Source organism: Euleptes europaea, chromosome 8 (assembly GCF_029931775.1).
Source record: "Euleptes europaea isolate rEulEur1 chromosome 8, rEulEur1.hap1, whole genome shotgun sequence".
Lineage (NCBI taxonomy): Eukaryota > Metazoa > Chordata > Lepidosauria > Squamata > Sphaerodactylidae > Euleptes > Euleptes europaea.
Genome location: NC_079319.1, coordinates 4,844,942 through 4,872,500, shown reverse-complemented (window position 1 = coordinate 4,872,500; position 27,559 = coordinate 4,844,942). Strand labels below are relative to the sequence as shown.

The window sequence follows — 27,559 nt, the reverse complement described above, 5'->3', positions numbered from 1 at the left end:
GCTGTTGAAAAAAAAAATCGGTAAAATTCGGATTCGGCAAAATCCGACCCTTTTTGATTTGGGCCGTGCCAAAGTCCAAACTCCCCCGCTTCGGATCCCCAAAATTCGGGTGAGATCCAAAGTTCAAGGGAAAATTCGCCCCCCCCGCGCGCCTTCAGGGGGCTTCCCTGAAGGCGTGCGGGGAAAAGATGGAACAGATCTGCGCCTCCCAGCCACGCCCCCCGCGCGCCTTCATGGAAGCCCCGTGAAGGCACGGGGGGAACCCCGAATCTGCCGAATTTATTCGCCATACCCCCGAAGTCGGCGAATCCGGCTCCCCCGTTTCCTGCCTTTTTTGAGTTCGGTTCCTCCCGAACCGAAAAACAGCCGAATCGGGGAAAATTCGGCTGTTTTCGGTTTGGGACGAACCGAATCGACAGCCCTAATGTCCAAATCTATGGACATCTTTGTGCGCGCTAATAAATTCTTCGTATCTATTATCTGTTCGCTCTCAGTTTGCCTTGTATCTATTTTCAGTTCGCTCTTCATCCACACGCACCATTAACACTTCATATGCACAAGGCTCCTGCGTGTACACTGCTCATATATGTTAGGCACACAACGTCTCATGCGCACGCACGACATGCACCCACACACAGTCTAACAGCTGACCATCACTTCCTTTCACACTATCTTCACCCTTCTTTGTCGCACCTGCTCCTACAAAACAATTATAGCCCATCTATTTCCAGTCCTGTTATGATGGTCGTTTTTTGCCTTAATATTTTGAGAAGTCGGAATGTTCATAAACGTTCCATAACACATGGACAGCTGAGCCAATGATCACAAAGGGAGGAGTTCAGCCAACGGAAGGCAAAACACCCAATGCAATAGACATGGAGAGGTTGTTCTTAATCTCCCCTTTTTCTTTTGTCAAGGGGCAAATGTTAAGGGCTCAAAATGAAGGGGGGGGGGGCTTGTTGTTTCTCATGACATGAACACATGAAGCTGCCTTCTACTGAACCAGGCCCTTGGTCCATCAAAGTCAGTATTGTCTACACAGACCGGCAGCAGCTCTCCAGGGTCTCAGGCAGGGATCTTTCACATCTCCTACTTGCCTAATCCCTTTAACTGGAAAGGCCGGGGATTGAACCTGGGACCCTCTGCATGCAAAGCAGAAGCTCCACCACTGAGCCACAGTCCCTCCTCATCGAGACTTCATGTTCTGATATGAAAGCCATGAATTACTGATATTGTCTTTATTGTTCTGTAATCTCAAATAAGATGGAATTAACTCAAGTCAAATCACTGTGAAGTAATAATAGAATCTGGACTTGACTCATAGTAGAAATATAATTCAATAATTAATTCACAATACTATAATTATTTACTGAAACTACCAGAGAAACAATCTACATACAGGGACAAATACATATATAGTGTGATGATTTGTATAATTAAACTACTTATCTGAAGAAGAAGAAGAAGAAGAAGAAGAAGAAGAAGAAGAAGAAGAAGAAGAAGAAGAAGAAGAAGAAGAAGAAGAAGAAGAAGAAGAAGAAGAAGAAGAATTATACGCCAACTTTTTCTACCACTTAAAGGAGACTCAAACCGGCTTACAATCACCTTCCCTTCCCCTCCCCGCAACAGACACCCTGTGAGGGAGGTGGGGCTGAGAGAGCTCTAAGAGAGCTGTGACTAACCAAAGGACCTCCAGCTGGCTTCATGTGGAGGAGTGTGGAAACCAACCCGGTTCACCAGATCAGCATCTGCTGCTCATGTGGAGGACTGGGGAATCAAACCAGGTTCTCCTGATCAGAGTCCATCACTCCAAACCACCGCTTTTAACCACTACATCACGCTGGCTCTCTATATTGCCTCTGTGTGTGTGTGTGTGTGTGTGTGTGTGTGTGTGTGTGTGTGTGTTAAGTGCCGTCAAGTTGCTTCTGACTCATGGCAACCCTGTGAATGAAAGTCCTCCGAAATATCCTATCTTTGACAGCCTGGCTCAGATCTTGCAATCTGAAGGCTGTGGCTTCCTTTATTGAGTCAATCCATCCTTATTGGGTCGTCCTCTTTTCCTGCTGCCCTCAACTTTTCCTAGCATGACTGTCTTTTCCAGTGACTCTTGTCTTCTCATGACGTGACCAAAATACGTTAGCCTCAGTTTAGTGTGCATCCCTTCTGGATGAACACCTTAACGTGGTGAGGGGTTTTGTGTGTGTCAGGGAAGCTGAGAGCAATACCGTAAGGGGTCTAGACTATCAAGAGACTAAACTCCTAGCAGAGTCACTCAAGGCAGAATGGTCACAGCTGAGACACCAGACGAAGATGCATCCACCCCCTTCAGGGATCAATGGCCACATCTGCAGAAGAGAACAGGCAGTTCCAATGGGGATGGGGGCAGAGGAATCCCTGAAGGTTAGCTACTGGGAGGCAGCAGTAGTGGAAGGTGACACTGGCGGAGGATCTTTCGTAGACAACGGTAGTGCCACTTCGGCTAATCCTGGTTAGTACTGCGTAGAAGAAGGCACTGGTAAACCACTTCTGACCAACCTTTACCTTGAAAACCCGATGATGAGACAATCTATATTGCCTACTCTTATATTTACTGTTAAATTGTTTACCTTTTTTCCAAGTAATGATACGTTTCTTATTATATGTTTATTATGTTATCTCTAAAGGAGACTTTGGCATGAGTCTTTCATATTTATTTATTTATTTTATTTTGTACCCCACCCTCAATCCCCAGCCAAAGCCAGGCTCTAGGTGGCTAACAACATATGCTTCATACAATAATATCTATTAAATGCAATAAAATCACCATAAATAAAACCATAAAACTATACATACTTCATTTGTAGTATATCATATTCTATATAATTTGTAGAGATCTCAGTTTTGTAATTTTTTAAAATGTTTTATGGTGTAGTGGTTTGCGGCGGTGGGCTCCAATCTGGTGAACCGGGTTTGATTTCCCCACTCCTCCACATGAGCGGCGGAGGCTAATCTGGTGAACTGGGTTGGTTTCCCCACTCCTCCACATGAAGCCAGCTAGTCACAGTTCTTTCTGAACTCTCTGACCCCCCCCCCCCACCTCACAGGGTGTCTCTTGTGGGGAAGAGAAGGGAAGGTGATTGTAAGCTGGTTTGATTCTTCCTTGAATGGTAGAGAAAGTCGGCATATAAAAACTAACTCTTCTTCTTCCTCTTAGTATCACAGCATAATTTTTTAAAGATATAATGCTCTGTAATTGAATTACATAGTAAATGCATTCAAGTTTACAAAAAAAAACATGGTTTGATAGAAAAAAAATAATCAAATGAATGAAACAATCAATATATCTGTGGCTGATCGCTCCCCATATCTATGCATTCTTCTTTTTTAAATGCATTTTTCAAGGATAATAAAGGCCTTGGAGTCTTGCTGGGATTACCACCCTTGGCAAACCCTCAGGCTTTTTCGTTCAGAGATGTAAACAGCCATGTTTGCTGTGGAGTTGAATGGGAGGCCAAGGTGCAGGGCGGGTTCAGGCTTTAAATCCTCACATCTTTATAAATAGCATTTATGAACTGAAGTCTTGCAACGGGCAAGACAACAATGTGAAGCTTGACATGTTTTTAGGAATCCGCAGGCTGTGGAGAACCATCTTCAACCCACAGATAAACGTTCTCTCTGGTCGTCCTCATTGCCCAAATAAACCCAATTATCATGTGAAAGTAGGGGTCCCTTTCCCCTGGTGGGGACAGGGGATCCTCCACCCCTGTTCCTGTTGTCCTCTGCCACTCTGGGTGGAAGAGGGAGAATTTTTTAATGCACCAGCATGAATGCCACATCACTTTAGGTAAATAATAATAATAATCCAGAACTGACATAGCGTAGATCTAGGAACGGACAGAAACTCTATAGTTTTACCATAGAGTCTCTTGCAATTCCTAGAGCTACCTTATGTCACTTCCGCCTCTTTAGCAGAAGTGACATGGCATCGTAGCCAGTGTGGCAGCCCCTCCATCCATGCCCACACCCCTCCCACCTAGGATTGGCAACTCCAGGCTGGGAAATTCCTGGAGATTTGGAGGTGGAGCCTAGGGAGGGTGGGGTTTAGGGAGGGGAGGCACCTCTGTGGGACACAATCCACCCTACGAAGTAGCTGTTTTATCCAAGAGAACTGATTTTTGCAGTCTGGAGATCAGTTGTAATTCCGTGAGATCTCAGCCTAGGCCTAGGCAATTCTGGCGACCCTGGCCTAGACAATTCTGGACCCAAGAAGATAGGGTTGCCAACCTCCAGGTAATGTGGTAAACAAAGGTTAGCGTGCTGTAGGATACTCAGCAAACTAGAAACAGCACTTCACAAGCTAGACACAATGATTATAAAGTAGTGGTATTTAATAACATATCCACCACTGATAGTATGTAGGCAAAAACATGTGTTGTTAATTATTGCCTTAAAAGTAACACCAAAGAGAGGACTATGCCTTGTTACAAACAAATAACAGTATTATAGGTAAGTCCATGAAAGGGGGTGCCAACCTCCCTTTCTTCCACAGATATGCTTCTTGAGAGTAGCAATTCAGTAGTGCAGTTGTTCTCAACAGAAGCCCGGTGATCTTTCTGTTTCAGCGATTAACGCCTTCTTCAGGGACCAACGCTGGCTGTTATTAACATTCTCTGCGTTGTCACACCCTTTCATGGACTTACCTATAATACTGTTATTTGTTTGTAACAAGGCATAGTCCTCTCTTTGGTGTTACTTTTAAGGCAATAATTAACAACACATGTTTTTGCCTACATACTATCAGTGGTGGATATGTTATTAAATACCACTACTTTATAATCATTGTGTCTAGCTTGTGAAGTGCTGTTTCTAGTTTGCTGAACCTCCAGGTAATAGCTGGAGACCTCCTGCTATTACAACTGATCTCCAGCTGATAGAGATCAGATCACCTGGTGAAAATGGCCGCTTTGGCCGTTGGACTCTATGGCACTGAAGTCCCTCCCCTCCCTAAACCCCGCCCTCCTCAGGTTCCGCCCCAAAAACTTCCCACCGGTGGCAACCCTACAAGAAGGCCATTCATAAAGAAGAGGAGCAGAGTTTGACAGAGGAGGAGCTATTTCGGTGTTACCTGGTGAGACAGACGCACCACTTGGGAAATCAGGCAGAAAGGGCCAGCAAATCACTCGGACCTGAGGGGCCTTCTTCCCTCCGGCATCTGTCGCATTATCAGCAATTCTGTTATTGAATGAAGCTTCAGACACAAAATCCATTGGTGCGTTTAACAAGCATAGGGAAGATTGTATCTGTGAGATCTTCTAAAGTGGAGATGAAGAAAGAAATGATGGCAGATCCCAAGAGGGGAAGAGAAAACGACAACTGTTCTGGGCAAATGAAACTGAAGTGTACAGGGACGACAGACCGGAAAAATGCTGAATACATAGAGATGTCAGCTCCAGGTTGGGGGATTCCTGGAGATTTTTTTTTTTGGGGGGGGGATGTGAGAGGAGGGGGTTTGGGGAGGGGAGGGACTCAGGCCCACAGAACACACCCTGCCAAGCAGCTTTCCCCCCCCCTCCAGGGGAACTGATTTCTGTCATCTGGAGTGTCACTGTAATTCTTGGACATCTTCAGGCCTAATCTGGAGGTTGGCAACCCTACATTGCTTCCCCTTTCTCTCTTGGCTGCTCCCCAATAATTTCCCTCCATATCTTCCACATTTCTCTTCCAGTGATGAAAGAGGGTAACAGAATAGTACAGTGGCTTAGGTCCTGGACTAGGACAAGCTAAATTATGTGAATCTAGCACATTTTTATCCCTCCCTCTCTCCCAGGAGATTGGGATGGCATAGCCGGTTTGCATGTCTGCACTGTATCCTTTCTACACCCTTTCTACAAGGTAGGCCTGGCTCAAAGCGAGTGAGACGAGAAGCGTGGTAGAGACGGGATTTGAACTAGGGTCTCCTAGAGCCTAGTTGTACCCTCTAACAGTGGCTCACACAACACACAGGATTCAAATCCTCACTTAGCCATAGAATGATACAATTGGAAGGGGCCATAGAGGCCATCTAGTCCAACCCCCTGCTTAATGCAGGATCCGACTCGAGCATCGCTGACAAGTGTTTGTCCAGCCTCTGCTTAAAGACTGCCAGTGAGGGGAAGCTCACCACCTCCCTAGATAGCTGATTCCACTGTTGAGCAACTCTTATTGTAACCCCCCCGATATCTAGCCAGTACCTTCCTACTCACAATTTAAACCCATTATTGGGAGTCCCATCCTCTGCTGCCAACAGAAACAGCTCCCTGCCCTCCTCTAAGTGACAGCCCTTCAAATACTTAAAGAGAGCAATTGTGTTCCCCCTCAACCTCCTCTTCTCCAGACCAAACATTCCCAGCTCCCTCAGCCTTTCCTCCTAGGGCTCAGTCTCCAGGCCGTCGATCATCCTCATCACTCTCCTCTGCACCAGCTCAATTCTATTCACATCCCTTTTGAATTGAGGCCTCCAGAACTGTACATGCTACTCCATGTGTGGCCTGACCAATGCAGTGTACAGCGGGACTATGACTTCTTGAGATCTGGATGTTATGCCTCTGTTCCTGCAACCCAAGATCGCATTAACCTTTTTTGTCGCTGCATCACACTGGTTGCTCATATTTAACTTATGGTCCACCCGTACCCCAAGTTCATGTTCACATAAAGCTAAGCAAATGACTTTGGGCCATTCATAGTCTCTTGGCTTCATCTGCCTCGCTGGGTTGCTGTAAGGATTAACCAGAGAACCGATCTATGCCGCTCTGATCTTCTAGGAGAAACAGCTGGACAAATATGTGACTGAGCTCTCATTCGTTTCCATAGCAGTGCCTAGTATCCATTTTGTATTTTCCGTGTTCAAAGCAGTTTGTCCATATTATCATAGCCATCCTTAACACTGCCCCTGTAAGGTAGGTCACTGTTCTAATTGTGTGTGTGTGTGTGTGTGTGTTGGGGGGGGGGGGCTGAGGCCAAGAGAAAGAAGCCTGGGAGAAGCTTGCATGAAATTTGAACCAGAGGCCTCCCAGATTCCAGTCTGTCTCCCAGCCACAATGCCCCATCAGCTCCAGTCGGTATTTTAAACTTCCCCTCCTCTAAAATTAGAGATATATGCGGCTAAAGTGTTTCCATATCTGTCTGTTTCAGGCCGCTTCCACGCTTCTGCCCGTCTAAGCATGCCGGGAGCCAGTGAACAGAAAGGCCCCGTTCTGAAGGGGCAAGAGACGTCTCCCATTCACGATAACCCTTGAGTCAGGGGAACCTGTCAAAGCGGAGCTGAATTCAAACATCTTCTTAAGCCAATCCTTATTCATTAAAAAAAGCCCACCAAAAAAACCCCTTAAACAGGCATTGAAGAGATTCGCTGAACCAGAACGCAGGTTGCAACCTCTGCTGAGCAGCCCCTCTTAACAGGGGGAGGAAAAATCTCCCCTTTACTTCCAAATAAGGTTTAGATTAGACCATACGAATCCAATTTTACAGATCTCGGGGGAAGAAGACTATTATATCTGGTGATTATTAGGAACCGCTCAAAATGACCTGAAATAGATTTCCCTACGCAATCAAGTCATAGTCAGCTCATAAACTTTTTTCACCGGCGCAGGGCCAAATATTGCATATCCGGATATGCCAAGCAGGAGCTTTTATTCTGCTGCGAAAATCCTACCTGTGAGGAGCAGATGGAATCGTTCCATTTCCCTGCTACAGGATTTCATTTTTTCCTCCTCTGTCCATTTCCACAGCCGCAGTGGGCCTTTTGAAATTTCTAACACAGATGAGAAATAGGGCCCTTCTTCGTTGTGCTACGTTGGGGTGGGGGACTTTAACTGGCATGCTGGCCCTGCACTACAGGGCATTTAGAAAGGGTTAAAGGGGGGGGGAGGAAATACACTCATGTTGAATTTAACAATATTCCATTGCACAGAGTGGAGCCGCAGAGTCTAAGTTACCGGACTGAGTTGCACAAGATCCATTAGAGATGGAAAGTTGTGGAAACTGCTGAACTGACAACCAAAGCCATATATATATATATAGGAAATACATAAATATTGGGATATACCATTGCCATGCAGAAGAAGAAGAAGAAGAAGAAGAAGAAGAAGAAGAAGAAGAAGAAGAAGAAGAAGAAGAAGAAGAAGAGGAGGAGGAGGAGGAGGAGGAGGAGGAGGAGGAGGAGGAGGAGGAGGAGGAGGAGGAGGAGATCATCCTGGCACTTGATCTGCCGCTAAGCCACGCCCCCCACTCATTTTACACCTAAAACATTCTCGAGGCTGAATTATAATTCGCTGTATCTTCCAGCGTATACATGATAATTTACTTTTTTTGTCATTTCTTTCCATAATCCCCCATCTTGTGTAACTCTCCCCCCTCCCCTGGCATCTCTTCTATATCTTTTCTCATTTCTGTCTTGTCCTCCCCCCAGGATCTTTATTTTTTTTTCTCCTGAAGGCACTTAGTGAATAAATCGTTAGATGAGCTCCAGTTTTTTTACGACTCTTGGATCTGGGGACATAAACCTTTAGATGGCGCATATTTGATGTGACTGTTTTTGAAAACCAGGGAGTTGTTGGCTTTGATTGTCTCTTAGCCAGTTGTGACATAACATTATCCATATGTGGATGCTTGTTTGTTTGTTTGTTTTTTCCCCTTGGCTCCTAAAAATAATTGCCTGAATGCACATCTATGCATCTAGAGTGCACGGGAAGCAGCTTTACCAGGGTTTCCAATCACTTGAAGGTTTCTTTCTTTCTTTCTTTCTTTCTTTCTTTCTTTCTTTCTTTCTTTCTTTCTTTCTTTCTTTCTTTCTTTCTTTCTTTCTTTCTTTCTTTGTGGTCGAAAAAGTACACATCTCTAAACCAATCAATCCACTCCATTTAAATCGATGTTGCATATTTCCCAAGCCTATGCACAGATGTCTTTTTGAGATACTGAAGCATGAGATACCATATAGCGTAAGGATTGGAAGCTTCAGGGGTACCATTCTGAGAGCAGAAGGAGGAAGAAATTGCTCTGTGGGGAAGAGTGAATACACTCAACAAGATTCAGAGAGCTTGCTTTTGGATATATTAAGGATTCCCAAACCTTAAGGATATTGCATATGCTTACTTGTTATATATATTTTCAGGTATGTATACCTCGCCTTGACCTGGATATATCCTGATCTGGATAGCGCCAGGCTAGCTTGATCTCATCAGAAGCTAAGCATGGTTGGCCCTGGCTAGTATTAGGATGGGAGAACTCCGAGGAATTCCAGGGTTGTGACGCGGAGGAAAAATCTCACGCCTGGAGATCCCAGGCTAACCTGGACCATGTCCGCACTGCGCGTTTGCAGCTCCAGTTTCTGCAGGTTTTCCTTGCATGTTCGCACTTCATCTCAACTGAAGGATTCCGGAGACGTCTCCAGAGCACAATTTCTCCGCGTTAAGAGCATTCGCTTATACGGCGAATTAATAGAAATGAAACGTTTTCCTCACCCGGAGCCTTAAAGTGCGAACATGCAATCTGTCTTCAATCCACTTCCTGCTGCCAACCCACCCCCCACTCCCCCCGCCCACACTCGTTTCCCCCCTTTTTTCCCCTTTGCAGAAAAGAGCCACATGTTTGCTAACACAATCGTTAGTCTTTTTTTTTTTCATAGCTTGCACAAAACGCCTGAGGTTGTCCTGCGCTCAAAATAAATGTAACGTCTGCGGCTTGTGCTTATGCCCACGTCATGTCGTTTGATCGGGAAGGTTTGTTAGGGGCAGTGTGCGACATCTCTTTATCTGTGACTCTTAGATGTAAGGGGTGGGATGGCAGCAAGTTGCTTTCCCGACGGCAGCACTTTTCCCGAAGTGGAACTCCTGCCATGCATTACAATCACATTTTTTTTCTTTTTTGCCACCATTTTTAAAATTGCCTTCCCCGCAACCGTTTTGAAGTGGCCCGCGATTTTTCCTTAATTATCCCTGGCGCTGACGCTGGACCAATCACGGTCCTTGCTTCGAGCGCCGACTGGGCATGCGTGGGAAAAGCCTATGGATTTTATTGAATACAGCGGAGAAAGGCGGCGCGGTGGGAACAGAAATCTAAAGTCGTGTTGGATGCTTGTGTACTGGACACATCTAAATAGCGAGGTAAGTTGCTGGTGCATTCACGGTTCTGATCTTGTTAGATCTCAGAAGCTAAGCAGGGTTGGCCTCAGTCAGTATTTGGATGGGAGACCACTAAGAACACAAGGGTCATGACACAGGGGCAGGTAATGGCAAGCCAAAAGCAAATATCACCTTTCAATCCACTGAATCCAACAGGTTACCAACCTTTCCAAACCACAATGCACATTAAAAGAAAAAAAATGAAGCTGTGATAAAACCTGGAAAGCTGCGTATTTCCTCGAAATGCTGAGGACATAATAAAGAATCCGATGGGCTGTATGAACACTGGTCAGCTGTGTTATACGAGTCAGACCACTGGGCTGTTCCCATGACTACCCACGGTTCACTTCCAGCAGCTTCCCAAGGTTTGGGGCAGGAGTCTCCCTCCAGATCGGTCAACCTGAGGCAGGGCATTCACATGAACACACATGAACACATGAAGCTGCCTTACACTGAATCAGACCCTTGGTCCATCAAAGTCTGTATTGTCTACTCAAACCGGCAGTGGCTCTCCAAGGTCTCTGGCAGAGGTCTTCCACATCATCTACTTGCTTAGACCCTGTAACTCGAGATGCCGGGGATTGAACCTGGGACCTTCTGCATGCCAAGCAGATGCTCTAATACTGAACCATGGCCCCTCCCTATGGCTCTCCAGGGTCTCAGGCAGAGGTCTTTCACATCACCTACTTGCCTAGTCCCTTTAACTAGAGATGCCTGGAATTGAACCTGGGACCTTCTGCATGCCAAGCAGATACTCTACAAACTGAGCCACAGCCTCTCCCCATGAGAGACTTTCTCCATGCCAAGTTTGTGCTACGGTAACTTCAGAGGATCACACAGGCCACCTAGTCCAACTCATTAATAGGCAGCATTACCTATTGGATATCTGTTGGGAAGACTGTAGCTACATATATCTCCCTACTATTGCAACATTATCTCAGAAAAAGGCTGGTGATATTCGTATATGAAACGGTGGAATGAACTAGACATCCCGTTCCTTTTCCCCACTTTTCTATGTCACTACTGGGATTATACCCACCTTTCTATGTGACTACACCAATGTTGCTTTCTATGGTTGAACACTAATCTTGCCCTACCTTTAGGATTGCCAACCTCCAGGTAATAACTGGAGATCTTCTGCTATTGAAACCGATCTCCAGACAATAGAGATCAGATCACATGGAGAAAATGCTGCTTTGCAATTGGACTCTATGGCATTGAAGTCCCTCCCCTCCCCAAACCCAGCCCTCCTCAGGCTTCGCCCCAAAAACCTCCCACCAGTGGCAAAGTGGGACGTGGCAACTCTACCTACCTTGTTGTGGCTTCACCGACATTTAGTATCTCTACAGTATTTATTCTCGCTACGTGGACTTTGATATCAGTGTTTGACTGTTCAGCTTTATTATATTATCATTGGAATGTATTCTACTATGTGTAGCATTGAAAATATGTCAACATAGTTTACCATTAAACACTCCATTGACCTGCTTTTGGTCTTTACTTAGTTTTTCCATCTGCCCACGCGGTAGAGTTTTTGTGGTATTTATATACTACCATCTTTTACATGGTATTTTTATGTGTGTTTGGGCACATGTTATTAGTTACAAGTAAATTGTTAACTGCAGCCATTGCTTGGATGTTTTCTACTGTTACCATATTCATCTAGCCACATATGCTGTTGGTTCTATCACTTCGGTTATACTCAGCATAGATCCCCCATGAAATCCTTAGCCACTGAATTAAGGCTGCCATCACCCCACTGAAACCATGCCTGTTTCTACCCAGCCTCTCTTCCTTGCTCAAAACAGACCAGCACTAGACAGCTTGTTGAACGTTTGTCGTCTTCCAGAGTAGCTGATCGCATTGCAGTTCTCGCTGCACGAAGAATATTCCCAAATCTACCTCCAAACAATTAGCGTAATCCAATTAGAGGGACCCAAGTCTATATTTCTTAATGCAGCCTTCTGATTTACTGTGCAGAGTTCATTCTCAGTTTGAAGGCTGCACGGAAAGCGAACGGCACAGTTTGTTTCCCTTCATGTTTACTTGCTGCACTGAACACTTGGGGAAGATGCTTTTTTTTTTTTTAATACACAAACAGATAAGAGAAAATAGCAAGAATTCATTACAAGGACATGAATCAGAAGTCAGAGGAGTTCAGAGAGAAGAGGATTATGTTCAGACCAGAAAATCCTATGATCAACCAGGGCCAGCTCCCCTCAGGTCACCTTCGAAACAGGTCCCTTTCCCCCATATTTCTCACAGAACTCCCAAAAAACAAAACAGTAACACTTCCCCTTTCAAAAAATGTGCAATGTTTCTGCATTCAGGGAAACTTCCTGCTAGCAGGGTTGGTGATTAAGCCAATTTTAAAGAAATTCAGGAAAAAAAAATGAGGGTGAGTTCATCTCTACATTTAATAGGAAATTGCCATAATGGACCAAGCATTTAAACTCATTTAAGAAGAAGAAGGTTTGGTTTTTATGTGCCGACTTTCTCTACCACTTAAGGGATAATCAAACCGGCTTACAATCACCTTCCCTTCCCCTCCCCACAACAGACACCCTGTGAGGTAGGTGAGGCTGAGAGGGCTCTAAGAGAGCAGTGACTAGCCCAAGGTCACCCAGCTGGCTTCATGTATAGGAGTGGGAAAACCAACCTGGTTCTCCAGATTAGCCTCCGCCGCTCATGTGGAGAGGTGGAGGAGTGGGGAATCAAACCCAGTTCTCCAAATTAGAGTCCACCGCTCCAAACCACCCTTCTTAACCACCATACCACGCTCAAGGGGGGCTGGTTAGGTACAAAAAGGCAAAGCAGGAGAAACAAAGACACCAACAAAACAGTGGAGATGGGCTTTCTCCAAACCAAAAGGTATTTCCACAGTACACCACACAATTAAAAATAAAAATAGCGTCCAAACCAGTCTACCCTGGGGCCAGTTTTGAGCCAGGCAGATTGGACGAAGACCTGCGAAGGAGGCAGCCGGAAACGCTTTCACCATCAGTAGGATTCTCGCAGTGGCCTGCGCACGTTCAACTAGGGTTGCCAGGTCCCCCTTCACCACTGGCGGGAGGTTTTTGGGGTGCAGCCTGAGGATGGGCAGGGGTGGGACTTCAATGCCACAGAGTCCAGTGGCCAAAGCGGCCATTTTCTCCAGGGGAACCGATTTCTATCGGCCGGAGATCAGTTGTAATAGCAGAACATCTCCAGCTGGTACCTGGAGGTTGGCCACCCTATGTTCAACATCCCTTTGTCTGCCTCAAGCCTCTGCCAGGAAAGATAACAAGGGCTTCCGGCCTCCCCTCTTTCCCCCAGATGCCGACTACTCACCTCAATTTTCTGTATGGCTTCTTCCCTCTGGCGGATGGCCTCCACGTCCTCCTCCGTGATTTCTGAGAGCAGTGCATGCTCCTGGGGCAGTTCTTGCCACAGGCTCTTGCCTCCGTTAAAGATCTTTTCGTCGTCGGCCAGGTCAGAGAAAGGGGTCTTGGGACTCTGATGAAAGAGAGAAATGCAGCATTTTTCAGAACGGTCACAACAGAATTCAAACAGCATGTTCCTAAGGGGGTGGGGGTTGCAAGAGGGGTAAAAAGCAATGTAAGGCATAGTTAACAACCACAATGATCAGGGGACTGGAGCAACTGCCCTGTGAGGAGTGGTTAAAAAGCGTAGGGCTGTTTAGCCTGGAAAGAAGGCAGTTAAGGGGAGACGTGATAGAGGTCTATGAAATTATACATGGTATGGAGAGGGTGGACAGGGAGAAGCTTTTCTCCCTCTCTCATAATACTAGAACGCGGGGTCATCTGCCGAAGCTGGGGGGTGAGAGATTCAAAACAGAGAAAAGGAAGTATTTCTTCACACTATGCCTAGTTAAACTGTGGAACTCCCTGCTTCAGGATGTGGTGATGGCTGCCAACCTGGAAGGATTTAAGAGGGGAGTGGACATGTTCATGGAGGAGAGGGCTATCCATGGCTACTAGTCAAAATGAATACTAGTCATGATGCATACCTATTCTCTCCTGCATCAAATCAGCATGCCGAATATATGAGGTGCTGTGAAACACAGGCAAAATCTCCAGGTATTTCCCAACCCGGGGCTGGCAACTCTACCAATTCAGGTTCTCCAGACTAGAGTCCACCGCTCATGTGTAGGAGTGGGGAAACCAACCCGCTTCTCCAGATCAGAGTCTGCTGCTCATGTGGAAAAGCTGGGGATCAAACCCTGTTCTCCAGATTAGAGTCCACCGCTCCAAACTACCGCTCTTAACCAGTACACCACGCTGGAATGGATTTGTAGTTTCCAACCCCAAGTTATAAAACATGACAGATATTGTTATCTGTATGTTTGGAAAACAGCTAAAAAACCGTGACTAGAAAATAAACCTCAGGGGGAAAAATGTGAAAGATAATTTACAACTGAATACATATTATATATGCAAATGGTGGAAAATTGAATTACTCCTTATAAGGAGTGACTGTGAAATTAAAACTTGCATGCTAATGTAATTCCATCCATTTGATATCAGTTTGTTTCTTGGGAAATATTACTGGATGCATTGAGAGAGAGAAAGAGAGAGAGAGATGGGTCCAAGTAATCATGCGTCTATAAAACTTCTGTTTTGCTGAGCATGTAAACGTTCATTATTTTTGAACAGATAATATATGTAGATAATGATGCACATTTCAATACTGGCAATAACAAAAATAAATTAAAACTAAAATAATGTGACATTTTCCTTGCATTCTTAATAGAGACTCCCCCCCTGCCTCCCCCATTTCATGTCATCTGGATGCAGATGTCACAGCAGAGAGGATATGATTGTCTATTAAAGGGGATGAATATTCAAGTTGGTCATTAAGTTAACAGGTCATTTCAGTTGTGCTCCAACTGAAGTTTAAATTAAGAAATACACACCCGCAAATTCCAGAGGGATGGCAGAATTGGTACGTAGGAGCAACCCCCCTCCCCAGCGACAACCCATGAACACATGAACACATGAAGCTGCCTTATACTGAATCAGACCCCTGGTCCATCGAAGTCAGTATTGTCTACTCAGACCGGCAGCAGCTCTCCAGGGTCTCAGGCAGGGGTCTTTCACATCCCCTACTTGCCTAGTCCCTTTAACTGGAGATGCCAGGGATTGAACCTGGGACCTTCTGCACGCCAAGCAGATGCTCTACCACTGAACCATAGACCCTCAGCTATGGAACACATGCTTACTTACTATTACTATAGAGCCAGCGTAATGTAGTGGTTAAGAGCGTCGTAATCTAATCCGGAGAACTGGGTTTGATTCCCCATTCCTCCACATGAGTGTGGACACTAATCTGGTGAACCTGGTTGGTTTTCCCACTCATCCACATGAAACCAGCTGGGTGACTTTGGGCTAGTCACCGCTCTCTTAGAGCTCTCTCAGCCCCACCTATTTCACGAGGTGTCTGTTGTGTGGAGGGGAAGGGAAGGTGATTGTAAGCCTGTTTTAGTCTCCTTAAAGGTAGAGAAAATCGGGGTATAAAAAACAACTCTTCAATTGTGTATGGGCATATTTTTTAGATATTTGAATTTTTTATAGATGTGCATGTATATATGTATATACTTGCCTTGGATGTTATATTTTCTTTCTTTTTTTTCTGTTTGGGGGTTGCAGTCAAAAATGAAACACATTAAAAAATTTAAAAAATCACAACAGATAACTACACATTTGGAATACGGGGTGTGTGTGGGGAGGAATGTGAAAGAAGAGAGCTCACAGAAAACGGGACTCAAATTAATATTTGTCAGCATAAACAATGGGTGGTATTTCACAGTGGGTAGCCGTGTTAGTCTGTTTGCAGTAGTCAAAAAGGGCAAGAGTCCAGTAGCACCTTAAAGACTAACAAAAATATTTTCTGGTAGGGTATGAGCTTTCGTGAGCCACAGCTCACTTCTTCAGATACCAGATATCAGATACCAGATATCTGAAGAAGTGAGCTGTGGCTCACGAAAGCTCATACCCTACCAGAAAATATTTTTGTTAGTCTTTAAGGTGCTACTGGACTCTTGCCCTTTTTGACTAATGGGTGGTATTGTTTTTAATGTATAACTAGGGACATAAAAGATGTACATTTCTGCTCATTTTCCTGCTCTTTTTTGTAGGACCTATTTCGTGTAGTGATAAGATGAGTCTAAAAACAGGAAACTGCCCTGCTTAGGTTAGGCTAGTCACAGCTCTTTCAGCCCCACCTACCTCACAGGGTGTCTGTTGTGGGGAGGGGAAGGAAGGTGATTGTAAGCCGGTTTGATTCTCCCTTAAGTGGGAGAGAAAGTCAACATATAAAAACCAACTCTTCTTCTTCTTCTTACTTATGGGCATTTGAGCGAAGAGCTGCCTCAACAATACTGTAACACGAAGAGCTGCCAATAGATTAGAAACAACCTGGCTCTGTGCGCATCTCCCTTTTAACATAATGGCATTCACACAGGTGACATTTTCTCCGCATGACACCCCTAGATTTTTTTAACAAGTGCTTTTATGATTTTATAGCCCTGTTTTAATAACGGGAGGCACTTAAGAGCAATGTTTTATTCAGCCCTTCGGAGGACAAAAAGGTGCAGAGGGGTACCCAAGTCAGCCATAAAATATGCTGTGTATTCTTACCATGACCTTATCTCAGAGGAAGGCTACAGCTTTCTCCATTGCTTTCTCCTGAGCTGGCAAAATTTGAAATGGCTCCCCTTTGCATCAAATATCACCGCTCATTTCCAAAGTGTTCTAGCAAGGGATGATGTTACAACACATTAAAGATTGTACTCTTTCTTCCTTCCTTTTCTTCTTTCGTTCCTTCCTTCTTTTCTTCCTCTGTTTCTTTCTTTCTTTCTTTCTTTCTTTCTTTCTTTCTTTCTTTCTTTCTTTCTTTCTTTCTTTCTTTCTTTCTTTCTTTCTTTCTTTCTTTCTTTCTTTCATTCTTTCATTCTCTTTATTTTTATCTCGCCTTCCTCTCCAGAAACCATTCTTCTCCTCTCCTCCATTTTATTATCACAACAACCCTGGGAGGTAGGCTAGGCTGAGTTGCGAAGGCAGGCAGGGAGTGCTTTGATGAAATCCACACTGCCAGATTTAAGTGAAGCTCCCCCCGCCTGCCTTCCCGGGACTCCAGGGATGCAGGTGTGTGTGTGTGGAGGGCTTCATTAAGATCCATGCTGCCAGCTTTGGCAGCGTGGATCTAAGCGAAGCTTCCCCCGCCTGACTTCCCTGGAGTCTTGGGAAGCGTGGATTTTAACGAAGCGCTCCCCTCCCGCCTTCTTTGCAAGGGAGGGAAATGGCCGATTCCCAAATAAGCCAAATATTTTCAGCTTATTCAAGAATTGGCTATTTCGGCTTGGCTTTTCCTCTTTTTTTTTCTTTTTTTTTTTTGCATCCGGTAGAAGCCAAACCGGAAAAAGCCGAAATGGCATTTTCCCGGTTTTTTTCTGATTCGGGTTTTACCGAATGCACAGCCCTACCTGAGGCCATTTTACTGAATTATATACCAGATATACAAAAAGATCTACAAGACATATTCCTTCATATGATAACAACTGCTAGAATTAACTTTGCAAGATATTGGATAGGAAACAAATTCCCGGATATAAATAACTGGATAGATAAGATCAAACAAATTTATGTATTAATTAAGCTGACTTATAAAAATGATAAAGATGTGGAAGATCTAGATGCTGTCTGGATTCCAATAATCTCCAGATTTTTTTGGGGGGGGGGGGCTTTCAAAAACTTAGAACGTGGAGAGAAACACGAGTAATGTTTTTGTTGGCTTTCATATGCGTAGCTGAGTTCACTAACTTTGATGATGATGATGATGATTACAGTATGTAATTTTGATCGATATTTTTGTTTCTTTTTCTTTCCCCCAATTTTATGTATGTATGTAATTTTATGGATGCAATAAAGTTTTAAAATAATAATAATAAAAAGTGTCTCCCCATCTTTGACGGGGTAGTGATAGCAGTATCTCCTGTCCCCTCAGAACCACGGGGGAAATTCTTCTGGCCCTATTTCTGCCCCTATTTGGAGAGGCTTCTCTAATTCATTACTGGCACAAAAAAAGATGTTTTGAGCACTAACAATACCAACGCTATTCAGTTCTGCTTATTTCAGTTTTGCTTATTTGCATTTGCCACTGGGCACCACAAACCATTAATCAGAGGGGAGCAGTTTACAATACATTAAACACACACACACACACACACAAACACTGCCATTTTGGCTACTGGTCTCCGGCACAAGGCACAGCAATAACTGTCAGCAGCTTATCTCGGAATTTCTCAACCGCACGAACAATGAACATCACCCCATATGTTACAAAAGCAAGAAAGTAACAGATTTCCCAAGTCTATTTGCATATCTGTCATGTGTTAATCAGATATGTCGGAAATCTATCTCTCAGATCTTTGTGCCGTGGGCAAGAAAGGAAACGGTACAATTTGCAATGGAATTAAGGCCACAGACTCAACACAGAATGTCTGAATATTCTTGCAGCCTTTTCAAAACCCACAAGGCTTTCATCGAACACCTGTCCAGGTGCGCAACACGGCATACCCAATGTAGGCACAGATTTCTACACATGTGCAGAGCACAGCACTTCCAGCAAGCCTCCTCGACTTGTACCAGACTCTGTGGGATCAGGACCCTGCTGTTTGCAGCATTTCCAATCACATCAAGGCGCTTGGGCTTATTCGCTTCCATGCTCCTGCAAACTGGCATGCTGCATGCACAGACATCCAAAGACAGGACTAGGGGGTATGAACCTGTACCTTTCCACATGTGTAAACTGCACATGCTTCTTAATGTTACACACGGTGTTCATCCAGACCAGGAAGGTTCAGTGGAGTTGGGGGTGGGGGAAGTGTCGTCAAGTCGCAGCCCACTTATGGCTATTCTTGTTGACTCAACCGCTAATTCATCACAAAATCTATCTGTAGATTTTTTTAGAGAAGTATGCCTATTATATTAGGTGCTGTGGAACACAGGCAGGATGCTGCTGAAGTCGTCTTATTTGTGGGCTTTCTAGAGGCACATGGTTGGCCACTGTCTCTTCAGAGGAAGGCAGAAGCAAACCACCTCTGCTTCTCGCTTGCCTTGAAAGACCCTTGCTTGGGTTGCCATAGGTTGGATGGGAGACCTTCGAGAAAGACTCTGAAGAGGAAGGCAATAGTAAATCACCTCTGCTTCTCACTTGCCTTGAAAGCCTCTTGCTGGGGTTGCCAGAAGTTGGAAGCTAAGCTGGGTCAGCTACCAAGTTGGAAGATAAGCTGGGTAAGCTCCCAACTTGGTAGGCTTTAAGAGGGGAGTGGACACGTTCATGGAGGATAGGGCTCTCCATGGCCACTAGTCAAAATGAATACTAGTCATGATGCACACCTATTCTCTCCAGTATCAGAGGAGCATGCCTATTATATTAGGTGCTGTGGAACACAGGCAGGACAATGCTGCTGCAGTCGTCTTGTTTGTGGGCTTCCTAGAGGCACCTGGTTAGCCAATGTGTGTGAACAGACTGCTGGACTTGATGGGTCTTGGTCTGATCTAGCAGGGCTTTTCTTATGTTCTTACCATTTTTTTCTGCATTTTTATTCCACCCTCATGAATTCTGTGATGGGCTTCTGACAAGTTTTACCTGCATTTTCATTGTTTTCGTTCTAGGCTGTTAACCGCTTTGGATCCCAGATACAAATAATGTCAGCCTGCTGTCCAAACCGGAATTTGGAATGTTTTTTTAGATGAAGATGTGATACTACTGAAGCAGATCATTGGTCCATCTAACCTGAGGCTGTCTACCCTTGACTGCCAGCAGCTCTTCAAGGTCTTAGGTAGAGAAAGGACCTTCCCACCACCTGCTATTGGAGATCATTCAAATATGCATGTGCCTCCAAGTCACGACCAACTTCTGGCGGCCCCAGCAAAGGGCTTTCAAGACAAGTGAGAAGTAGTGGTGGTTTGCCATTGCCATCCTCGGCAAAGCCCGCCTTGGTGGTCCACCAGCCACGTACTGACCCTTGCTTGGCAGATATCAAAAACACCTTACTCATATAGAACATGTAGATTCTCACATGACACAACTGAAACTATTGAACAGATTATCATGGAGTGTCCAATATTTAATGAGCTGAGGACCAGTTTAATTACTTCTTTATTTATAACATTTGTAAAAGTATAACAAGGCGTCTGGTAGTACAAGGGCGCAGGTGAAGGGGCTATTACTGGATATAAATGATTCTGTTACTCTGCCCATGACAAAATTTATAGGGGCAATAATTAAATATGAGAAGAACAGCATGACATAAAGTATTTTTTTTTGTTTCTTTGATTTCTGCTCAAGGCTATAGCTGTATGAGCAGTGATAGACAGAAAGACAGACAGACAGACAGACAGATAGATCCTGATTTAACTTCCAAGATCTGACAAGACTGCACTATACCATGCCCCTTCCCTCCCCGGAGATCCTTTAACTGGACTTTCATTATAGGCACTCTGCAAATTTTGACACAAAAACAATTATCAGGCAGACGTACTTGGTATAAACACCTTTGATTACATGCCAAGCAAGATCCTGATTGACTTGCCTCATCAGGAACCGAGTTCCTCACATTGTACCTGCTTAGTTGTTGCAGCTTGTAGCTGCTTTTCCTAGTTGCAGAACTAAATGATCTCCTTTGCCAGAGAAGAAGCAGCATCTCCTGTGGTCATCATCATTCCGGGCATCCAACTGACCATCCAACTGAATTGTAGTGTGTTCCCTTTCAGCACCTCCGGAGTAAGATGCATATTTTAAGTAACTGACATTGGGTAGGCTGCATTGCCTGCTTATTGCATCTGTGTGGTCAGTGGCTATTTATTCAAGAAGTAATAAGAACAATTCCTCAGAAGCTTAGCTGAATTCCCGGGAAGACACTGATGGCACACAGAGACACTAAGTAGTGAGTCTCAATTCAAATATCTCAGGCTTCCCCCCCCCTTTTACCATGTGTCCTTTCAAAAATTGGAGGCAGCGGTGGCAGCAACAGCCAGGTTGGGGGCTAGCAGCTGTGCGGAGAAAGTCTACTTGTGCATGAAAACAACCATAATAATTCAAAACGACACATCTAAGCAGCTTGCTAAACAATCAGTCCCCTGAATCCCTACTCATGACTGCCAAGTAGGACAGGAGCCGACCCAGCAGGGACTGATGCATAACTACCAGAGGTGCTGGTGACCAAACCAGAGACCTTTTTGCGTGTGAAACATGTGCTGTGCCACTGACCTCTCTGGCTCAGGAATTTGGGCCTTTCTCCCTGAGCTACGGTTGCAAAGATCAGTATGCAAAGTAGCCCCGATTCCAATGGGGCACAGTCCTGATGGCCTCCCCTGTAACTCAGGAAGAGATTGACCCAAATAACTGCCAAGCCGCACGGCTTCCTTTCTTCTGATACAAAGATATCTGCTTAATTAGACTGGGTAATACCTCTCCGGCTGGCTCTCTCTGCAAACGATGCTCTTGGTAGCTGCTGGGAGGTTCGAAGCTGTGACGTGTCACACAAAAGCCCAAAGCAATTACAGGTAGAGAGGGCCCAAAGCAGCAGCCGGACACGTGGCTGGGGATTCTGGCAGCTTTTCAAGATGCAATGCGAGGTGTGATTATCCTTTTGCATGATCTTTCACGCCAATCGAGAGAAGCCTCGGATGGGGACTGGCTTTCTTGAGCTATGAGCTTGAGCAGAGCAGCCCGCGACTCCTCACTGGTACATTTCAGCTCTGGCAGGTGCTTTTTTTTGGGGGGGGGATGGTCCCAGAAGGAGGAGGAGGAGGAGAATAAGAAGAGTTGGTTTTTATATGCCGACTTCCTTTCCCACTTAAGGAAGAATCAAACCAGCTTACAATCTCCTTCCCTTCCCCTCCCCACAACAGACACCCTGTGAGGTAAATGGGGCTGAGAGAGCTCTAAGAGAACTGTGACTAGCCCAACATCACCCAGCTGGCTTTATGTGGAGGAGTGGGGGGTCAAACCCGATTCACCAGATTAGAGTCCGCCGCTCATGTGGAAGAGTGGGGAATCGAGCATGGTTCACCAGATTGGAGTCCACCGCTCAGGTGTAGGTGTGGGGAATCAAACCCGGCTCTCCAGATTAGAGTCCACCACTCCAAATCATCACTCTTAACCACTACACCACACTGGCTCTCCAGGAAGGAGGGCAGGGATTGCTTTTAAAAATCCCAAGGTACTTTATTCCATACCCAGTGACAGATTGCTGGGCCGGGACTGAGGTTATGGGTGTGTGTGTCAAGTGCTGTCAAGTCGCAGCTGCCTTATAGTACCCCCAGCAAGGAGCTTTCAAGGCTAGTGAGAAGCAGAGGTGGTTTGCCATGGCCTTCCTCTGCAGAGACTTCCTTGGAGGTCGCTCATCCAAGTACTGAACATCAGAACATCAGAAAAGCTATGCTGGATCAGACGGAGGTTCATCAAGTCCAGCAGGCTTTTCACTCAGAGGCCAACCAGGGGCCTCTAGGAAGCCCACAAACAAGATGACTGCGGCACCATCCTGCCTGTGTTCCACAGCACCTCATATAATAGGCATGCTCCTGTGAGACTGGAGAGAATAGGCATGCATCATGACTAGTGTCCATTTTGACCAATAGTCATGGACTAGCATGCTCCATGAACGAGTCCACTCCCCTCTTAAAGCCTTCCAACTTGGTAGCTGACCTGTCTTAGCTTCCAACTTATGGTGACCCCAGCAAGGGGCTTTCAAGGCAAGCAGAGGTGCCTTCCTCTGCTGAGTCTTCCTCAAATGTCTCCCATCCAAGTACTAACCCAGCTTAGCTTCCAAATTATGTTGACCCCAGCAAGGGGCTTTCAAGGCAAGCGAGAAACAGAGGTGGTTTGCCATTGCCATCCTCTGCAGATTCTTCCTTGAAGGTCTCCCTTCCAAGTACCAACCCAGCTTAGCTTCCAAGATCTGATGAGATTGGGCTATACTCTACCATTCCACATCCCAAGGTTTTGGGTAGGGAAGGGTAAGAGAACCCAGTGGAGACCAGGAGGGGCTCCCAGAGCCCAAGACAGAGAAACCTTCACAGCTCTGGACAGCAGCAGGAGACAGGCATGTGCCTTGACCAACAGGTTAGTTGATCTAAAAAAGGGGTGGGAGGAGGGTATAACAAGATCAGATGCTTGGGAAGAAATGACTCACTATCACACACAGAGAGAAGTGGAAAGCAATCGAGGGGATGGGGCTGGTTTTATTTATTTACTAAAGTTGTATCCCACCTTTGGACTCAATTCTAATTGATTCACAAGCATCTTATCATGTTTTTTGCCCTCCTTCCAGCCTGTTTTAGATCAACTCATTGGCATGAAGGAAGTTTCATCCCTCTCCAATTTGATTTCTCCTCCCTCTGGCTATTTTTAACTACCAAAAAAGAAAATCCCTCAGTGATTCCATTCCCTTTTGCTTTCTCTCCTAGTGAATTTTTGACCTCTCCCACTTTCGAGCTTCAGGAGGCAGCTGACGACCGTTTTATTTAGAGACTGCATTTGATTGAAGCAGTGCCAAACTGTGATTGTGTGCATTTTATGAATGTTTATGTACTCTGTCTTATGTATTTTAATGTACTTTATTTATATTGTAAACCACCTTGAGCTCCATGAGGAAGAAAGGTGGCTAATAAATGTCTTAAATGAACAAATGCATACAATCACAGTTTGGCACTGCCCAATGCCCTTTTTATAAAATCATATGGAAGGGACCACCAGGGTCATCTGGTCCAACCCCCTGCACAATGCAGGAATTTCACAACTACCTCCTCAGACCCACACCCCCAGTGACCCCTACTCTATGCCCAGAAGACGGCCAAGATGCTCTCCCTCTCATGAACTGTCTAAGGTAATAGAATCAGCATTGCTAACAGATGGCCATCTAGCCTCTGCATAAAAACTTCCAAGGAAGGAGAGCTTACCACCTCCCGAGGAAGCCTGTTTACAACGATATAAGATCGCAGTACATTCTCCCCATACTGTCAACCTTCCCTGGGAGATCTGAAGAAGCTAAAGTTTCCCTTCTCTTAGCAGACTCCTCCCGGTAGACAACCACACAAGTAGCCAAATTTTGCCTTCAGTCTTGTGGGATCCGCAAACAGCTGATGGAAAATCTAACCCCACAGATGGATCTTTCTTCCTCCAATTCAAATCATCTTTCCCAGAACCATTAATAGTCTTACTATTTTAACCTAACTTTTAAACTTTTTTTTTTAATCCAGAGCTGGTCTTGCATCAAAATAAATTTGATTTGAAATATTGTCGAAGGCTTTCACGGTCAGAGTTCATTGGTTCTTGTAGGTTATCCGGGCTGTGTAACCGTGGTCTTGGAATTTTCTTTCCTGACGTTTCGCCAGCAACTGTGGCAGGCATCTTCAGAGTAGTAACACTGAAGGACAGTGTCTCTCAGTGTCAAGGGTGTAGGAAGAGTAATATATAGTCAGAAAGGGGTTGGGTTTGAGCTGAGTATTGTCCTGCAAAAGTATTGTCCTGTAAGTATCAAGATAATGTGCTAATGAGGGTATGGTATGTTAATATGGAACCATTGTATCCTGAAGTGATCTGTTAATGTGTGTAATCCAAAACTAATCTGTATGGCTATTGTTGAATGTTGTCTTTGTCTGGAGGTTTTTCAGGGCAGGAAGCCAAGCCTTATTCATTCTTAAACTCTCCTCTTTTCTGTTAAAGTTGTGCTGATGTTTATGAATTTCAATGGCTTCTCTGTGCAATCTGACAAAATAGTTGGTAGAATTGTCCAGTCTTTCAGTGTCTTGGAATAAGACCCTGTGTCCTGTTTGTGTCAGTCCATGTTCAGCCACTGCTGATTTCTCAGGTTGGCCAAGTCTGCAGTATCTTTCATGTTCTTTTATCCTTGTTTGTATGCTGCGTTTTGTGGTCCCGATGTAAACTTCTCCACAGCTGCAAGGTATACGATATACTCCTGCAGAGGTGAGGGGAGAGACCCCCTCACCTCTGCAGGAGTATATCGTATACCTTGCAGCTGTGGAGAAGTTTACATCGGGACCACAAAACGCAGCATACAAACAAGGATAAAAGAACATGAAAGATACTGCAGACTTGGCTAACCTGAGAAATCAGCAGTGGCTGAACATGGACTGACACAAACAGGACACAGGGTCTTATTCCAAGACACTGAAAGACTGGACAATTCTACCAACTATTTTGTCAGATTGCACAGAGAAGCCATTGAAATTCACAAACATCAGCACAACTTTAACAGAAAAGAGGAGAGTTTAAGAATGAATAAGGCTTGGCTTCCTGCCCTGAAAAACCTCCAGACAAAGACAACATTCAACAATAGCCATACAGATTAGTTTTGGATTACACACATTAACAGATCACTTCAGGATACAATGGTTCCATATTAACATACCATACCCTCATTAGCACATTATCTTGATACTTACAGGACAATACTTTTGCAGGACAATACTCAGCTCAAACCCAACCCCTTTCTGACTATATATTACTCTTCCTACACCCTTGACACTGAGAGACACTGTCCTTCAGTGTTACTACTCTGAAGATGCCTGCCACAGTTGCTGGCGAAACGTCAGGAAAGAAAATTCCAAGACCACGGTTACACAGCCCGGATAACCTACAAGAACCAAATTTGATTTGATTTGAATGAGATTTCATTTTGTTGTTGTATATAAATCACTCTGAATTACAGGTATGGTTTTTGCTATTACACTCAACAACCACGTGCTCCTGATTCCAGACAACGTATCCAACAGCTCATAACTGCCGAACACACTGAAAACAGGGCCCCTTGAAAAGAAGGCTCTAGATAGATATTTCATACTCTGAAGGAGAAACAGACTATTTTGTGGGTAAAGGGGAAATGGCTATTATTCATTTTTTGCGGTACTGAATAATCCCACACAATGAGGAACCCCAGAGTGCTAAACATGAACATAGACAAAGGAAAGAAGGCAACCACCAGGATGAACATTTTCTAAGTATAGCTCATTGTCTCTTTGGCTTCCATACAAGAGCAGATACATATGCTGGAAAAATGAGGAAGAGGGATATTGGGCTGATTCCATCTGGGGGGCCCCATATGACCCTGATCCGAGCAAAATATTATAACAAAACAAATCACAAGGCTGGCCGTTATGATGAATCTATAGTAATAAAGGAATCAGCCTATCTGTCCGCCTGCCCATTGATGGCAGGGATAACACATCAGAGCATAAAGCTAGAAGACTCAAAATTGGCCACCAGCTTCAAGATGGTTATTGGAGTTCCAAGGCCAAAACTGAAAGGTGTGGGAATATCCTGACCAGGTGAGACACCCCCCACCCAATACTATTTGCAATGGAAGCTAAATGTCTCAGTTTGTGGCAGGCACAACTCACCAGAAAATAATGCTACATCTATGAAAACTGTCCACCAATCCCAGAATGATAAGGGAAGTTGCAGTGCCAAAAATGAACATAAAAACGTAAGAAAGGTCAAGCAGATGCTCTACCACTGAGCCACAACCCCTCCCTAATATTTAATAGATTTGACTGCATAGAACTCCAGTTCCTAGACAGCAACACAATAATACAGAAGTATTCCAAATCCAATTTAGTATAGTAGACTAACACAAAAACAGATATTGGGTTTTCAAAGTCAGGCAAGTAAAATAGGCAAGGCTGGGATACCAGGAAGACAAAATATACAGCCTCCCTACTCCTGAAGGATCTTTTTTCCAAATATTTTGTTCCTTCCCTCCAATGTGGTGTAGTGGTTAACAGTGACAGACTCTAATCTGGAGAACAGGGTTTGATTCCCCACTCCTCTACATGAAGCCTGCTTGGTGACCTTGGGCCAGTCACAGTTATCTCAGAATTCTCAGCCCACCCAGAGGCAGGCAATGGCAAACCACCTCTGAACGTCTCTTGCCTTGTAAACCCTATGGGGTCGCCATAAATCAGTTGTGATTTGACCACAGTTTCCACCACCACCAGTTGGGTTGGATACGTGGTGGATAGGGAATAGAGACATGGAGAACCACAGAATCATAGAAACATAGAATCATAGAGTTGGAAGGTACTACCAGGGTCATCTAGTCCAACCCCCTGCACAATGCAGGAAATTCACAACTACCTCCCCATAACACCCCCAGTGGCCCCTACTCCATGCTCAGAAGATGGCCAAGATGCCCTCCTTCTCATCATCTGCTTAAGGTCATAGAATCAGCATTGCTGACAGATGGCCATCTAGCCTCTTCTTAAAAACCTCCAGGGAAGGAGAGCTTACCACCTCCAGAGGAAGCCCGTTCCATTGAGGAACCGCTCTGTTAGTGCATGCATACAAACTTTTCTATGAAGGAAAAAAAAAGGTATATAATCACTGAACTTTTTTGA

At 44.8% G+C, this 27,559-nt stretch overlaps 1 protein-coding gene across 1 annotated transcript in view; it reads right to left on the bottom strand.

Moving 5' to 3' along the window:
• The window catches only part of TSNARE1 (t-SNARE domain containing 1), a 245,453-nt gene that overhangs the window by 98,986 nt on the left and 118,908 nt on the right, over positions 1-27,559 (bottom strand). Inside the window, exon 7 of the mRNA XM_056854638.1 lies at positions 13,467-13,631. Within this exon, the coding sequence (XP_056710616.1) occupies positions 13,467-13,631 (165 nt within the window). The remainder of the gene's footprint in view (positions 1-13,466; positions 13,632-27,559) is intronic.